This window comes from Cynara cardunculus (genome assembly GCF_001531365.2).
Source record: "Cynara cardunculus var. scolymus isolate 2C chromosome LG 7, CcrdV1, whole genome shotgun sequence".
NCBI lineage: Eukaryota > Viridiplantae > Streptophyta > Magnoliopsida > Asterales > Asteraceae > Cynara > Cynara cardunculus.
In genome coordinates this window covers 3,031,542-3,050,309 of record NC_037534.1, presented here as the reverse complement: position 1 = coordinate 3,050,309, position 18,768 = coordinate 3,031,542, and the positions used below count along the sequence as shown (strand labels likewise).

Genomic DNA, 18,768 nt, shown 5'->3' with positions numbered 1-18,768 from the left:
GCTATTATTAACTTTCACCATGATTTTAAATTGAATTCGAAGTTATTGGGTCAGTTTATTGCTTTGGGCTTTGGGGGTGTTACAAATGGTATCAGAGTCAACCTTGTACCATTGGGATGGTGGGACAAACCTTATCGAGTATGATGAGTTTTCTAGAAAGGTGTTTGTAACATTTTAGGCAAATCTCACGTTGCCGATGGCAAGGTGGAATATTCTTGGTAGGCCTGATGAGGACGTCAGGAGTTTAACTGGGGGAGTTTGTAACAACTCGTCCCATATGGATAAAAACACGACGCTATCAACAATGCGTAAGCAAGTCGGGCTAAGTCAAGCACTCTGGGAACCTTGTGCCCTAACAACGCTATCAAAAACGCCTAGGCAAGGCGGGCCAAGCCAAGCACGTCGGGTGCCTTGTCCCCACACGACGCTATCAAGAACGCCTAGGAAAGCCGGGCCAAATCAAGCACGCCCGGTGCCTTTTGCCCACACGACTGTCAAGCCAAACACGTCCGGTGCCTTGTGCCCACACAAAGCTATCAAGAACGCCTAGACAAGCTGGGCCAAGCCAAGCACGTCTAATACCTTGTCCCCATACAACACTTCTCAATTGCACATCCCGACCTATAACACATCGATCCACGAACCAAAACGGACTGAAAAAATAATTTATCAAACGGACTTCCTCTCAAACATTGGGCCACCAATAACTTCCACTATTATTTTAACTTGGATTCGAAGTTATTGGGTCAGTATGTCGTTTCGGACTTTAGGGATGTTACAATATATATATATATATATATATATATATATATATATATATAATAAAATGATAAATATTTAGTTTACGATAACCATGAGATCACCGATTGATTCTCACTTACCTTTTGATAATACCATATCCTTCAAGTAAAATAACCTAAACTGAAGTTGAAAGTGATTTTACCAGAGGCCTCCTGACTCTACTACCTACCCCTCCATGCACTCCAACAACGTGTCCGACAACATCGTCGCCCCTGCACCTTGGTGGTGTCCTCAAATCAGTCACCGAGGTCTCCCGGTCTCTGCTACCTATTCTTAGTTTCAAATATGTAGGCTAGCAACCCGGTAAGGAACAGCTGCCCAATAAACTCTCGCCAGTAAAAACACAATTACAAACGATCTGTTTTGATGGCGAAAAATGTTACCATACAGACAATAAACACTTACCCAATAAGCACTTATAAATAGATCCGAGTTATTTAACCCAAAGATTAATCTATTAAACATAAATGGCATCTTACCAACCAAGAGAACCAAAGTTTCAGGTGTACAACATAATAAAGCCACAACAGCTTTAGAGTACAAACAGTACATTGCAGGTTCCACAGAAAACTAAAAAATAATCATCCAGTCTGTATTTAGTCAGAGGCTAAACTAACCATCTTTGCTAACCCCTCTCCGATTAATCACCTCCGACTATGATGGTGGTGCCGCTCTTCATGCCGCTCCTTTCGCTCGCCTGAATACGGGTTCCACCGCTCATCATCATGGCTAGAACCGCTTTCACGAATCAAAGGGCTTCGTTTCATTCTTTCCGACACAGACCTCCCATAACTTGACCCTCTAGACTCATAATCACTGAACCTAGGTGAAAAGCTGGAACCCAACGGACCGCTACCCGGCTCCACTCCAGGTGGCCCGTCGTCCCTATAATCCCGATTCCACCTTTCTTCATGATAATGAGACCTACTAATTGCAGGACTTTCGGTCGAGTTATGAAACCTGTTGCTCGATCTATTTCTCGGTAAATCAAACTTCCAAGCCCTTGCTCCCCAACGCCATTCATCGGCATTTTCTGGAATTGGAGCATTCACGCCCGGAAATTGGACGCTCATTTTCTTCGGTGGTTCGGGTCTCGATGGCTCTCCGGGAGGAGGGGAGCAATCCATATCAAGAATCTCACCATCCTCTGTATCTTCCTGTTTAACAACCACCTCCTCCTCCTCCGCCTCCCCATATATTTTGATCCCAGATGGCTGCTCCTCATCTTCTGCATCTGCACAAGTTCAAAAATGATTGATTAATCCAATGCGAAACTAATTGCTTTTTATCATAATGAAGAATAAGGTTTCAAACGGAAACACTCGGAATCACCAGAATCGAGTTACCTATGTATCCTGGTGGGTAACCAATTTCTCGCATTCGGTTAAGCCATGGAGGCGGATCGAGTTCCTAATTAACATGATTAAAGAATGTTATTAATATGAACAGAAAACAAAATACAGACAACCTTGAATCAAGATTCCGGAAGCTTTCATCCCACCTCCGATAATATTCAGGGTTAATCACAAATTAGGATTAACCCTAAGATTTGTCTGTTAATATCAGTTTAACAATGTGAAGGATAAACTTTAGCCCAAGAATGACTTTTTGCTTACCCCAAGACCCAGAAGTTTTCTTGTTTCTGGATCCAGCATGCCCGGCCGTAAACCGTCAAACTTCCCCCCAGGAGTGTCTTGATAGTATCGAGTTGGATTACGAGAGATGGAATTCTGATTACGCCGAGCTTTATGTTGTTTACGAGCACTGTTAACAGCAGCGTTGTCACGAGGTTTAGGGCATTCCTTCAGTGCATGGTTATACGAACCACAATTAAAGCAGCGAGAACCGTCCACTATTTCCAAACCTCTAATCACAAGGAAAGAAAACAAATCAATTGAGAATTACAAGTCAAGATAATAAATAATAGCATAAAAGATCACGAGATATTTATTTATATAATTCCAAAACGAAGCATCTATATATAGAAGTAAAATATTTACCCATTGACATTCATCGAACCATCCGCTGATGTTAAGCCGAAAGAATATCCACGATCATAAAGCGGGATTGAGTTGTTATCCAACGCTATAACTTCCTTGCTTTGCAAATTCCTAGTTTCGCCATCCAACCAGAATGACTACAAAAGGCAAAAGTTTCCTGAAAATCCGTTCATAAAACTACATATATAACATTTTTAAAGAAAGTAAAATTACCACTGCAGAAGGTTTATCGAGACCAACATCAAGAGCGGGAAAATAGGTCCCTTCGCCAGATTCTAGCTCAACCTCTGAATCCTGAACAGGCGAGAAATAATTCGGATATTAAAGAACATAAAAATCTAATAGTAAAGAAAAAACATCACAAAATACCAAAAGAGCTCCGAGCATATATCTAATTTAACTAATTTGATATGCATCAATTGAAGTAAATGAACCTACAATTTCAAGAAAAACAATACCAATTCATGAGCTCACCAGTCATGTAAGGAACACCGAATTTAGTGTATCTTAGGGGCTAGTTGGTTAGTTTTCCATTTAGTCCCATATAGATAAAGTTGTCTGTGTAGATTAATCCGTCTCTATAGATTGAGAATGTTTGGAAGAGTTTTTTCATAGATGGAAGGATCGTGTATTTAATTGGGAGGGGCAGGTTTTGAGAAAACTTGGCTTTCTGCACAAAGCTCCCCCTAGAAGCTTACTATTAAGCCACTTTCTATATCTTAAAGCCACTCAGGGACGGACCCAGGAATTTTTCCATACGGTAGCGTCATACAAAACGATTGCACCTCCTAAGACGATCTGGTTACACCTTTCACGAACCTAAAAAAATTTACCTTACGACGGAGGGATTTCCCTGTGGCACGTGCCAGTTGCCACCATAGGCCCTTAACTGGGTCCATCCTTGAAGCCACTGCCAAACAGTCATGTATAGCTGACCGGATAAGCCATATGTCCCATTAAGCTCATTAAGCTGTTAACGAACAGGCCCTTAGGGTCAACAGGCAGTAACTACATCCAAGATTATTGAGATGGAGATATGCATGTGCTAACCCATCAACTCGACTCCACATTTATGATCGACACTTTCACAAGCCGCATGTCTTAACGAAAACAGCGGCTCTACTGTTTGGGGGTAAAAGTCATGTTTGCGTATATCTTACCCTCCCCGAAACCCACCTCCAGATTGGATATAAAGGGTTCGTTTGGTTTGGTTTGGTTTATTGAGCATGACAATGTTTACATGCCAACATGGGCATCTAATGTTACTTCCATTTTCCTCTTCCTTTTCTAAATTAGCTGTAGCATGTAAAGACGTAATATGAAAATAGAAAATCGAGCACATATAGAATATCATAAAAAAACATATAGCAAGGCTAATCATCCAACCATAGACAATTAGGACATGGGCTGCAATGAGATGAGTAACGATATCGGACAATCAAGACTTACACGAGCTGAAGAACGATGTCGAGTATGCCATTCTGACCACTTCTGTAATAACTCCTCAAGCTTCCGTTTACTCTCTCTGATACACAAAGTTATCCAATTAGAGTTCACACATAAATTCTTTAACCACAATCCTCTTGACATGGAATCAACAGGATGAGAAACTGTCCATAAACACAAAAAAAACAAACTCTGTTCATACATTTTTACTCCCTATGTTCCTATATAGATGTCCAGTTCACTTTGTTATAAATGTTAAATATAAAATGAAAATATACGAAGAAAAATACGCACAATCTGAAACTGATTCTCCAAAAAATCAAGATAAAAAGATCAAAAAGTGATGGAACTTTACATAATTAGGAAGTGAAAACTGGACATCTAAATAGAAACAATAGGAAGTATTGAACAATAACGTTTTCCTTTATACCTTGTTAAAGAATTATAAATGACATGGACTGAAGCTTGCTGTTCATCAACAGTTATTCGGGGTCTCTTAATACCAGATACGGCTAGCATGTCAAGGGAAAACAAATTAGGAAACTTACTAACATAGTGCAGTTAGAAGCTTGTTAAAATTAGTGAACGTATACATATATATATACAAACACAAAGAGGGCAGATAATAAGGTCTTCACTGCCATGAATTTAAGTTAAAGCATGTATGGATCATGGAAAGAAAAATCATAGTTATGCTTCACCAAGTAAAACCCGATTCACAAGTACTTATCAAAAGATGTGAACAAAAGGTTAGAGATACCATCTATCTCACGGTTGCTGGCAGGACTTCCGTTTCTCTTATGATTCCCAACGGGACTTCCATCTTGAACCGCTGCACCATTTTCAGCAAGTACTGAAGTTTTACTTTCTATAACTGTAGAATCGTTTATTTCAACACTAACTTGCAGAGTAGTTGCAGTAACGACTGAATCAAGACCAACATCAGCTTCTATGGGCTGATTCGTAGTGATATGATCGTTAATATTCTCATTTCCACCACCAGGACTACTAGATGACGGAATTTTGCTACAGTCCTCACCATCCTTGCTTAAATCAGGTGAATCTTCCATATTTTCTGGCATGGAAATCAGATCACAGACATCAATTCAATTGTGCTGAGACAAAGTTGAGTCAACAAAGATTCTCTTAAAGAATTTGGGGAAATCAATACAATAAAATTTCAAATTTCAATTACTACTTTATCAGTGAAACAACTTATAATGAACTTCTTAACAGTATACCAACCATATCAAAAGATAATGATAAACCTTGTATAAAAACACAATAAATCGAGGAACACGACATATAGCAAATATGACATTGGTAAAGTGATGGGCATCACCCATGAGTTAGGAAATGTAGACACAAGTACCTCCTTTATCGTTTTGAAGTCGCAACCTATTATGTTATTAACTTATTATAACAATATTCAATATAGTTATCGGATTTCTTTTGGCAAGAAATCTAATACTAATACAGTTATCGAATCTTCTTGGTTTGATAAAAACACAAACAAAACTAAAATTTGAAGAGAAAAGAGTTTATGTTGGACAACTGGAAACTCAGGTATGCGACATGCATAGAGCATAAAACCCCTGCCGGAGACCAAGAGAGCAATAAGGGCCTGTTTGCAAGCAGCTTAATGAGCTTAATGGAAGTTTGCAGCTTATTCGGTCAGCTATACATGACTGTTTGGGAGTGGCTTAATGATATAGAAAGTGACTTATTCAGTAAGCTCCTAGGGGAGCTTTATGCAAAAAGCCATGTTTTTTTCCAAACCTAACCTTCCCAAATAAAAAACTGTTCATCCATCTAAGAAAAAACCCATCCAAACAAAAAACTTCTCAATCAATACAGATTAATCCACCCATACAGCTTTATCCATACAAGACTTAATGGATAACAAACCAAACAGCCACCTCTGCTAATTTTACCATCAAGCAAAGACAAACCTCCTACAAGGGTGACTCTTGCTGTCACGATCTAAACAACATAAACACTAAATGGACACAATTTAGCAAGAAATCTAGGGGGGATGCATATTTAATTAAGTCTTGCAAAAATTGTACTACACAATCTGATTCATCTGTGCAACAGAGATCCAAGGGCAACCTGGTCTGCCATACCATTTACATTCCATATGATCCAAAGGACCCCAAATTTAGTATTACACAACTGTATTAATTGATGTAAAACATAAACCCTAAGTTTACTCTAAATTCTGCATTCAAAAAATGAACCCATGACTTCGATCAATTACCCCATCATTTCTATACATTTTCAACAGCCGTTTCACACATACATCCAATAGACATCTAAAAGATTCATCAAAACAAAACAAAAACAGAAGGTCGCATTCTACAATAACCTTAAAACTTCAAACCTAAATCAAAATTCAGGGTTCTGAACAAAATCCCGAAACCTACCCGACTCAGCTATCATTGACATGATTCGCTTTCAAATTGTTTAAGAACCAAAAGGGGGAAAGAAGCATGAAAGAAGATCGAACAGAATGCTTCACTTACAGAACTGGAAACATAACTAATCAACCGATAAACATCCAATCATTTCCACATTTTCTAGCTTTTTTGTGGCAATTGAATTACCAAGAAACAAGATAAGATAGAGGGTTTTAGAGATTTACCTAAAAACGAAGGGATTTGACGAAAAACGATGGTTGTATCTTCAGATCTTGGTAAATCGGGAGTAAAGGGGAAGGAAAGGTCATTTGGGTGTCAACAGTAATCAATGGGTCTATATATGATCGTTAGGGTAAAATCAAGAAAATTGCTGGCCGTTGATTGAGGTCCCCAAGATTAATCTGCAAAACCTTTTTCTTTATCCCCCTAAATCGACTAGGTATCTATTGTTATGGTAATAAAATAAATTTTAAATTAGTAAATTTAATTTTACTCTATATAAATATTTGATAATTAATTAAATTATTTAATTATCTTTTGAAGATTTATTGGAGTAAAAAAAATTATTGTCTGTTTTGGATAATTCTTCGAAGATGTTTCCAGAGCATCTTCAATAACGAATCTCAATCTCAATGTGGTTGATCGTCATCTCAGACCAGCTATTGATCATCATCTTAATCAAAAATTCTCACGATTTCTTAGATTCTTAGACCCAATTCAATTAAGGTCTGTGACGACCTAAAAAGCAAGTGATCATATCATGATCTTCCATTGCTACCGCAGGCTTTACGCAATCAATCGGATCATACATAAAGATAATGGCATGTACCGAGAAATCTGCAGTTCTTAATGGAATAAAGATAGAGAAAATAGAAGTTTTTTGAGTTTTTAAATATTTTTGGTCTAATGGTTTTTCTAAATCTTTCTTTAAAATGAAAAAAAAAATTAGTAAAGAAACTGAATTTTTCTTCGAAATTTTGAGAATTCAGCATCACAATATGAATTATACTATTAAAATATTCAATATCTTTCATAAAATATCATTTATCTCTCTTATATATTTAATTTCAAAAATTCTCATTGATAAGAAAAATAAAAAATAAATTTTCTTTTATAGGTAATAATTTTTAGAGAGTTCTCCAAATTTAAAAAAAATTTATCTGCTCTCACCTACTTTAATCATTTTGAAGGTGGTTTTTAAAAAATTTGTTTTGAGTAAAAAAATCATAAAAATCCTTCATTTTAGAGAATCTATTGAAGATGCTCTCATGGCTTGTTTAAAGCCCGTTATTAGGACGGCGACACTTAAACTTGAACATTCACCGGTTTGTGCAAATATAATTCAAAATCAACCATACCATATATGAAGATTTTGATCATAACTCCTACATTGTCATCTTCAACCTTAATCTTATATCATTTCTCATGTCATCAATCCAACCAAAAATTCGCATTTATGCCAACTCGATATATATTCGAGTTTCGACATCTCAAAAATCATCGCGTAAAGTCCGTTCTTCAACTACAATATAATTTATCCACCACAACGTACAATCTCAAAATTAAAAACACACCCACCATCGAGCATATAATCCAAGTGCCGTATAATTAGCTACATTACATAATAGTATGTTCTGTATCGATCCTTATTCTCATCCGTGTAAAAGCTATGGTTACCTGAACCACCACCGTTGTATGGCAGAGATGGGACTGTTTAGAAACGGAGCATATCGATGAATAAGAGGAGTAACCGTCCGCCCAATTTTAGACCACACGCTTTGATGGTAACCGGCAGAAACTGGGGCATGATACATGAGCTTCAACAGCTGCCAGAAATAGAGTTTCAAAAGATGCCAGTTATTATGATGAATGGTTGAATGAATTATTTCACAGTTTGTTTTTACAGAAATTAAAGATCACAAAATGATTTCGCAAGCCGGGTGTCTCCACGAAAACCGTTGTTTTTTGGTAACCATGAGTGTATGGGTAAGCTTGCATGCACATTGACTAATTCCATGGGATTCTAAAGATAACCACCAGGAAATCCATAGGGGCTGTTTGGTTGGTTTTTCATTAAGTCTTGTATGGATAAAGCTATCTGTGTGGATTAATCTTACTATATAGATTGAAAGTTTTTGTTTATGAGAATTTTTTCATAGATGAAATAAGCATGTTTTTTAATTGGGAAGGGCGGTTAGGGAAAAACTTGGCTTTCTATATTAAGTTCTCCTTAGAAGTCTACAGAATAAGCTATTTTCTATATCATTAAACCACTACCAAACAGTCATGTATAGTTGACAGAATAAGCTGTGAGTCTCGTTAAGCTCATTATGCTGCTAACAAACACACCCTTAGTGGCCCTGACAACACTAGAACTGGCAACCCATAGGGGAGCCGCAATAGGGGAGGACTCACTCTATTGGATATTTGCCACCACTTCATTCCTCCGTTGTAGTGAAAAATCATAGGGTCGTGAAATGTGTCACCATATCATTTTGTTTTATGCAACCGTATATATTTTTGAAACTACAATTGTGACACAAGTTTCCCTTAGAATTGGTTTGCATGGCTATACTCCCATCGCAGACCCGGATTCGAATCCTGTTTGTGTCATTTTCCTTAGTTTTTAGCTTTTTAATTTCAGATTTATTATCTTTCCAAAAAAATTCAATAAAAGACTCGAACACAAGACCACTCATATGAAAAACAAAGAACTAATCAACAAAGCAATGATGATTTCGTGAATAGTATTTATATCTTAGTTTCTTATAGTCAACTATTGCCACCACTTGGAAAAATTCTTAGGTCCGCCTCTGTTTGCTACGTGAGCTGGAGAAACATCTTTACCTAGTGGGGTGGAGGAAAGGTTGCGTATCCAATGGAGCCTGAAGATAACATTCAGGGAAATGAAAATTCCTGGTGGTCCAGAAGAGACTTGAACCAACAACCTATGGGGAGGAGCCTCAAGGTCTAGCTTTTATATGCTGGTGCCGGTTGAACCAGAGAAAACAACCTCTTTACCATTGGGGTTGCATATATAGTACACTAACCAGACCCCCCCCCCCTCTTCATGCATGACTCACTGGGTTCGTTGAGTTTGATTTAAGTCGGATTCACAGTTGTTGGCAATAACTAGAAGAAATTACTAACCTGCCAATACATGAAAGTTTGTATAATGTTACGTTGCGACCTGCATATGAAAATAGCGAGCTTAAAAGAACGGTCTTCATGAAAAAGAACATAAAATAAAAATAAGCACAAGCAAGGGCAGGATGGTATGAAAGCCGAGTATGGTTACTGACGATAAAAGAGAGATAATCAAAAGGAACCCAATCCCAATCTCCGCTTGTGAAGATAGTATGCTGAGCATCGTTGCGTTTGATTCCACCCAAACACAAGGCTCATCCAAGTACTTCCTGTTAAGAAACCATCACAAAGATCAGTTAACGACATTAAAGACATGTAAGATGCAATCTTACTTTATCAAGATGGAAATACCCCATCAGCATGATGTCCATGTCCTTTATGGTGCGTTTGGTATCCAACAGGACAGAACAAGACAGTTGTTCAGAGTTTGGTAAGACATAATTGGACATGACAGAACAAATAAAATGACCAATTTACCCCTAATAAGTTGTTTATATATTTTGATTAACTTTATGTAATTTATTAAAAATAGAACAAATATTTTGTATAACAAAATATATTATTAGAAATTTTTAGTCAAGACGATTAAAGTGACACCAAAATAAAAAGTTTATCTAGTCTCCAGTTTTTATTATATGCATTTTCTATATTATTTTAATATTACTAATATTTAATAAATTACATAAATTAACAACATTATAGAAATCGTATAAAAATAATTTTTTTGAGGATAGTAAAATGAAAGTTTATAGAGCATAAAATACAATAAATAAAATGTAAAGAGGGAGGAGTATTTGATGTTTTAGAAGAGAATTAGATTTTATTTTGAGACTAGTTGTATACCCATGCAATGCGGCGGGAGCCATGAATTTTAACGATTTTGAAGTTCCATTGGTTTTATAAGATAAGATTTAACGATGATATAGGTTACACTTGGTCTTTACATATTAATACAATTTGAATAAATAAGAGTTATAGTTCTAATTACAGACTATCGATGAAAATAATTATATGACAGTTTATAATCCAATATATTTAAAATCCAACATATTTAAACGACTCCACAAATGTATTCGATTTACACCAAGAGCAAAGAACCAAGAAACTTGAGTTTTAAGATAAACATTCAAAACCAATAAAGAAAACTACAAATTTGACAGATCATAAGCCATGAAAAGACAAAAAAAGATGGGTTTTAGAATGAAATTCAACTGCTTACCATCTTTCTTGTCCAGAAACTCAGATTAAGGTTGAATTGATACATGTATATACATATTTCAAAAAAACCCAAGAACATATTAATTCAAAACATATTATACAGTGCAATTTAGACAGCCTAACCCCAAAATATATAGTATATATATAAATAATATAAAATTATAAATCGTAGATATTAAAAATATTTTTTCACAGTATATATAATATATAATAATATAATTAAGTCAAAAWCTATTCAATATTGGACTCATTTCGAAGGTATTAACGAGACGGTTATAATGGTGTAACTTATTAAAATAAAAATGTATTTTTTAAACATGTTTTAATTGATATACGATTATGTATGTTAATTTGATAAGGGTTTAAAATGAAACGACGTAAAGTAAATTTATTTATTAATTATAGGGGTATAAAGTGTAAATTTAAAATAATAATTTTAAAAAAATGTTGGGAGAGAGTGAGTGTATGTGAGGGGGTGAGTGTATGTGAGGAGAGGATGGGGTGAAAAAGTGAGTATAAAGGGTATTTTGGTCATTTAGTATTTTAAGACTTTTGCTAAATTTGCTTAATAAGATAGTATAGACTATATTAGTAAAATTTAGGTCTCTACCACCTTCTTCCGTGGGATGGGGGTGGAACACACTTGTTCCACATGAAAGTGCTACCAAACATGAAACAATGATCCCTCTTCTGTTTTGTCCTGTCCAGTGTACCAAAGACCAAAGTACCAAATACATCTTAGGATGCATTTGCAGGATGGGTGAGAGTGAGGTAGGCAAGTGAAAGAACTACGCAAGGTTTTAGAGTTTAATTTGACAAGGTTAGTTGAGTAATTTACATCATCTTCCATCTCCTTGATTTTAGTTCCACCTATAGTCATGTCCAATAATGATGTACCAAACGTGGGACAACAAGTTTTTGTTCTGTCATGTCCCATCCCAGAAGTATAATGATCAAATTGTTTTACCCGAAGGAAAAGTTCGGAAACTTTTTTACCTGTAGAAGGATGAACGACTGAAATTACGCCTAGTGAATTTTGCAGAATGTTCCAAGGATCGGTATACAATGGGCAGCAAAGCAACTGCGAATATCGACAAAAATTATGTGTAAGCGTCTAGGAAAACGTAATCACAAGTGAATAAAAAAATCAAGTAATACTAACATGTAAGGCGAAGATTTGAAGTGACGAAAGTGAGGCAATAAATGAAATAGATAAAATCTTTTGTTGCAATTACTGACTGAAGCCACACTTGCACTTCCTGCAAATTCCATGCCCTTGGTTTCTGCAAACAATGAGATACAATTAGTAGCAGCACCAAGAAATCACAATCATTAAAGGAATATTTTTACAAGTCCTAAAATATTACCCCATAAAGAGAGTAGAGAGAATACAAAGAGGAGCATGCAGTGCCCATAAACGACAGCCGATAAGCTCTATTAGAAAGGTTATTAGGAATGAGCGGAAACATAGCAAGCACAGCCACAACAAAGACCTGCAGGAAGAAGCATATTGAAAGCTTTAGTAACATGCAGATTATAAGCCTTAGGGGATGCTTGGTTGGTTTTCCATTAAGTCATGTATGGATAAAGCCGTCTGTATGGATATGGAAAGTTTTTGTTTGGGAGGATTTTTTTCATAGATGGAAGGAGCATGTTTTTTAATTGGGAGGGGCAGGTTTGGAAAAAACCTGGCTTTCTGCATAAAGCTCCCCCCGAAAAGCTTATTGAATAAGCCACTTTCTATATCATTAAGCCACTACCAAGCAGTCATGTATAGGTGACAAATAGGCTGAGTCCCATTAAGCTCATTAAGCTCATTAAGCTGCCAACGAACAGGCCCTTTTTATAAGTTTATATATTGTTATGGATCATTTAGTGGGAAGTAAATATATTTTTATATCTTCCATTTATCTGGTATGCTCATTCTATCTTTACACCCACCTTAATATGACAAAGTCTGAACATAACAACTTCGTTTTGATGATGAGAGGCTATTTGACAGATAAAGGACCATGATGCCATCTTCAAAATGCTTATTTCGGTTTGTGGAATGAGTTCATAATATGCAGAACAGCAAGATAGGGGTTTCACTGTCTAAAACGTGATATAGGTGCTATATTTCAAAATATGTCTTCAAATCCCCCCTTATTAGTTAATATTCTTTTATCTGAAATAGGAAATTGCTTACTTCAAGGTGTTTGTCATCCTAGACATAAATACATAATTAGTGAGGCTAAGTTTTCGTATCTATTGTGAAGCTGGTCTTCTACATGTGCTGCTAAATTGTGGATCATGCAAACGAAGAACTCTGGTTCTCTGCTTTACCATTTTCAAATTGATGGAAGAGGTCCAGTGACCCTATAAACTACCGATGGGTCTGAACCCAGGTACTATTGAAAGTGTCGTTGTGATCCTTATAGTTCTCTAGTCCATGGAGGTGGTGTCGTTGTGTTCCTTATAGTTAGTTCTCTAGTCCATGGAGGTGGATAAAAAATCTTTCTGTTTGGATCAGCACATGAACAACTATTATAGAGATAACAGAACTAACAAAAGGGAAGCTGGATTACAGAAGTAATTTGTAGAAAACAGGTAGTCATCGTGTCCCTAATTCAGTGACCAGTATTCATAATCTACACGTGTTTGTGTGGTACTCTTAAACACATTGATATATATACCCTTAAACACATTCATATATATATAGACGAAGTATCGTGTGAAAATAGGAGTTAAGGTGAGAAGGGATTTGGACCCTTGATTACTTTTAGTTAGTGTTGATCTAATGGTTCAGATTGAGTCCCAAAATAACCCATGAATTAGCTTAAAAGGGTATTTTCAATTGATCTACAACTAGGATTGATCCAAGGGTGGAGATCCCTTCTTACCCTTCTCACGATAACTACTATCTTACCGGAAACCAACTCTATATATATACCCTTAAACACATTGATATATACACACACACAAAGGAACATACCCAAGCATTGACTGAAAATTGAATTGTTTGTCGATCCCAGCGCAAAGGAGTGGAACTCGGAGTTGATGCCCCTGCAGCTCTTGTAGTGGACCCTACAATATTTTATTGCATTCATTAGAAAAAGATGAAAATTTGGTGATGTCATCGAATTATATCATAAGACATCATTTTTGTTCTTTTATATGTTAGAGAAACATGTGTAGTACACAAGATATCCATATCACAGAAAACAAAATTTTCTACCTGAGTTGCGAGGTGGCCTATGTTCACTTCCAGATGATGATGATGATGTGGACGATCTTGCAGACTGTGAGGTGCTATTTGTAGTCATCGGTTCCACAACAAGATCAGGGTCCTGAACACAAGACATATCCAACCTTAATCAGAGAAACTTCATAAATTGCCAGAATGATCCCACAATTGAAACTGATACACCTAATGTCATTTGTAGACATTTATCGAACATCCCCGTGTAACATGCATATTTATCAACATCGTATAATGCTGTTACTAATCTAGGCAAGCATATTTAGCACCTTATTAATTATTATCTATGAGGCTGAAGGAAAAAGAAAAGTGCATGCTTTCAATTTCCACCACCAAATTTGTAACATCCCCAGGCACCTGTACCAGAAAGTCCGCTTTGTCCGCACCTTGACTCACGGTTTCAGAATGCGTCTCGTAGAGGAGGTATCTAGTCCCTTACAAGACAACCCTTGTTCCCTTCCCCAACCAATGTGGGATCTCACAAAATTTAATGCAACTATGTTATAAACAAAGTACCCTGTAAGCTATGTAAACATAAAGGAACTGATAGTCTTTAGTTGCAAACAACCCAGATGAGCATTAGCAACCGACACTCTTTTATTGCCTACCAACATCAAATACTTAAATTTTCAAATCATCCTTTCCTGTTTGAACTACCAATTTCTTTGTAATTTCCTTCCTAGTATCTTCCAAATGAGGAAGTTTTACTCTATTAATCTATGATTTTTTTGGTAGACCCTTAACTTTTCTACATCCTCAACTTGATTAAAGCTGATCCTTCTTAACTAGCCATCCCTTTGGACATATTAGCATAATTATACAAATTCACTCAATGAAGCACGATTTCTAGGCATTTATAAAGCTGAAAAGACAAATTCATCCCTACAGCCTTCCATCTTTTGATCATTGGCTCATTGCTACTGACTCTAGAGATGAGATTACATTCATCATGGTAATTACATGTTCAAATTATCAATTACCTAAGTAATCTTTCCATACTGCTTAAATTTTTGTACACTTGTTTATATACATAACCCAAACCTTAATCTTTCATTTGTTTCATTGAGAAGGTCGCATTTATGAGTCTCCCATAATCAGTTCTCTGACCTATGACACTTTTCCTTTGCTTACTCTACTTCAATCTTTGCACATTTATTGTTCTCTATGCTGTTACAGCGGTCAAAATTCAAAATAACGACCATGTTTTGATATAGCGGCTATCGTGGTGGTAAAGAGGTCCATATAATTATATATATATATATATATATATATATATATATATAACTTAATATAGTATGTATTCAACAGAAGTATACAGTTTAAACATCAAAACATTAACTTAAACAAGTCAAGTTTCACATAAACAAAATAGCAAAAGAGTTTCTGTATAATTCTTGAACCCGTTGACTGTTAAACAAAAGTTGTAGATTCAAAAGGCTGGTTAGCAAACCCGTCGACTGTTATCCTTGTGGAGTGTAGGAAGAAACAAAAGAAGCCTTATCGTGGTAGTTGTGGAACGGTATAAGAACCTAAAGAAGTTTATAATGATCCTCATGGTGGAACTTGGAAGAACCAAAGATACCAAAAGTGAAAAAGACTACAGTATTTAGCAAATAGTGGCCATAGCACCGCTATTTCTGCCATTTTGGAACCAAATAACGGCCAAATAGCAGTATTTAGCATCGATAATGGTGGAACCGCTATTCTGACCGCTATTTTACCACTGTTGTCACTTCGAAGACCGCAAACTGCGGTAGCACAGCAATTAACAGCATAGATTGTTCTCAATCTTCCACTCAATGGTGAACTACGTCCTTTTAAATGATTTGATTCTTACGGCTTCCATATTTATCAACACCCGTAGCCTCGCATTTATAAGATCCACCTTCCCATTCTGTGTTGCTTCTTTTCAGTTAATCCAAAATTCCTCCTTTTTGTTTCAACACTTGGTTCTATATTATCTAATTCAAAAATCCATTTTGAGGACCCAAATATGGTACATACTTGGATTGGATTCAGAACTTCAGATCAGTATGATAGTAAGTAACCATCTTTGCTTACTTGAAGAGAAAGGCATATGAACCCTAATTTCAAAAGAGTCTACAAGGACCATAAATTCGAAGAAACAGAGAAACTCCAGAATGCCTCAGCCAATTCAATCCAATAACGTAAATACTAAATCTACAAAATTGAGATCCAAATTATATAACACAGGCAAATCATCAGATTACGATCCAAAGTAAAACCGTGAGTTTTGAAATCCAGGTTCATAATCAAATCAAAATACAACCGTAAGTTCTAGAATCCAAGTTCATAATCAGATTAAAACACAAACAATTACTAGTAACTAAAGTCTGGGGGAAAATTAGGGTGAGGTAAGAAATGATGCAGCGAAAAAATAGTGCTTACGATGTAACGCTGATAGAATTTGTGTTTGAAGTGGGTGATAACATCGGAGCGAGAAGCCATGTGAGGAGGGATGAGAACATTGGACCAGTAATCAGCCCATCTTGAATCGTTATCATAGTCGTAAGCGGCGGCCGCTATCTTCTTCAACCTCTGTGGATCTTGCTCTTCCCCCATTATTACTTGATTCGATAGGTCGTTTTCCTGAGTAGGATTTCAGCAGAAGAAGGTCCTCCGGTGGTGGTGCCGCCTCGCGGATGCTTTCTTCGATAGATTCCTTGCTAAACGGTTGCAAGTGAAAATCGGTGTTCAATAGGTAGTTGACTACAGATCAATAGATCATGGTACGCCATGCATAAGCACTTGTACACTCATGGTATAAAAAAATGGTTTATTTGATAATTTTTTACAGGATTTTATATAGAAATTCTAAGGGACGTTTATCAGATGAGGATGGTATGAATCAAAAATCTTATCCGATAAGAGTGAGAAAAAGGATCAAGAGTCTTACGTGGTAAGTGAGGACGACAATTCTTACCATGGTGAGCGCTTACTAGGTATATTTTTGCATATGAAACCATTTTGATGAACTAAAATCTTACCTGCTAGGTAAATGATAGTCTTAAATTTTACCGATAAACGCTTATTGGATAAGTATTTGATAAACGGCCCCTAAGTTTTTGTTTTTACAAATTAAAAAACACTTTTCTTCTACCAATAAGAAAAATCCATCTGAAATAAAGACTTTGGTCTTGTTTATTTTTTTATAAAAAAAACTTTTATCAGTTTCTTATGTCCTATTCATTAAGAGGTAGGGTCATTTAAACTGTTTGTTTTTTCCAATTTTTAGAGACAATTATGTCTTATTTTCCTCTTATCTGATAAGAGGTAAAACCAACATCTTATTTACCTCTTATTATCAACAATATCAATACTATATTATAAAACATATGACAAAAACTCTTAAGAACCAATTTTTATGCGTAAAGTACTGTTTATTAATGCATGTTACTTAAAACTCAAGATTGCAAGTAGATTGTGCGTAAGTACAACTTATTAAAGCTCTATATCTAAATTCGTGTAACTAACTGTAGATAAACATAATCAAATACAGGATAAACATCTTATTTTAAATATAAAAATCTAAAATATAATTAGGATAATCATTGAGTTCTAACATAATATTTAATTATTATCCTTATAAAATGTTATATTGTTAAACCAAAAATAAATTATTTCATTATTAAACTTAAATTAAATTATAATAAAAAATAAATTAAATATATTACATAAAAAAATTGAGACTTTTAAATAGTTGATTTGATATTAACATTGATATATTTTTTTTCAAAATTTTATGATATCTTCAAATTTATATTTTATTCAAAAATAAATCATTATTACTTTTTAAAAAACACATAAAATCATATTATAACATCGAAAGAGACAAATAATAAAACAGAATATCAAAATAGAAACGTGTCTCGCTGCATTGCACGAGTACTCTTCTAGTCTTATTTAATGATAAAAATATATGTTACAAAATTGTTAGGAGAAAGTGGACATCCATGACCCCTTGTTATCAAATGTTGCGATTTGAGAGATCAACAAATTATCAGTCAAAATAGATTTAAAAAATTGAAACTTTTTATAAAAATATTTTTATTTACTTAGGTAAGAATAAATACAAATTTTGTTGTATTTTAATATATTTTACTGACAAATTAACTGATAGTTGATAAGCTAGTTGATGAACAAATAATTTTTGGTATAAGCTAGCTTATAAACACGTAACACGACCAAAAAAAATCTTAAATAATTAATCAATTACAAAGTATTTCATAATATAATTAAAATAAATCTCTAAAAATATAATATGTTAATTAATACCAAAAAGATGATAAGACATAAATATTATAATTTGTTGACTAAAATAATTCCAAATTCATTGTTATAAATTTTGGATTTGTTAAAGAAAATTTAGAAAAAATCTATCAATTTATGATTTTAAATAACCATTAAATAGAATATGAATAAACATAAAAATGTCAATTTCACATGTTCTAATAGTTCATAGTTTTTGAAAATA

The 18,768-nt window shown here is 35.2% G+C and overlaps 2 protein-coding genes across 2 annotated transcripts; both read right to left on the bottom strand.

Moving 5' to 3' along the window:
• Positions 1–1,241: 1,241 nt before the first annotated feature.
• LOC112516041 lies at positions 1,242–6,976 on the bottom strand. Its single transcript, XM_025123077.1, has 9 exons — positions 6,892–6,976; positions 5,008–5,322; positions 4,678–4,759; positions 4,251–4,326; positions 3,015–3,095; positions 2,802–2,938; positions 2,418–2,667; positions 2,148–2,211; positions 1,242–2,035 (listed from the first exon to the last, which is right to left on the bottom strand). The coding sequence occupies exons 2-9, from the start codon at positions 5,315–5,317 to the stop codon at positions 1,446–1,448; spliced, it is 1,590 nt and encodes a 529-aa protein (XP_024978845.1). The 5' UTR covers positions 5,318–5,322; positions 6,892–6,976; the 3' UTR covers positions 1,242–1,445.
• A 1,114-nt stretch (positions 6,977–8,090) lies between these two features.
• LOC112515738 lies at positions 8,091–16,971 on the bottom strand. The gene is made up of 9 exons (XM_025122653.1): positions 16,683–16,971; positions 14,250–14,361; positions 14,007–14,098; positions 12,400–12,525; positions 12,195–12,315; positions 12,029–12,113; positions 9,970–10,083; positions 9,818–9,857; positions 8,091–8,493 (listed from the first exon to the last, which is right to left on the bottom strand). Exons 1-9 carry the CDS (start codon positions 16,854–16,856, stop codon positions 8,341–8,343), a joined length of 1,017 nt encoding a protein of 338 aa, XP_024978421.1. The 5' UTR covers positions 16,857–16,971; the 3' UTR covers positions 8,091–8,340.
• Positions 16,972–18,768: the final 1,797 nt, after the last annotated feature.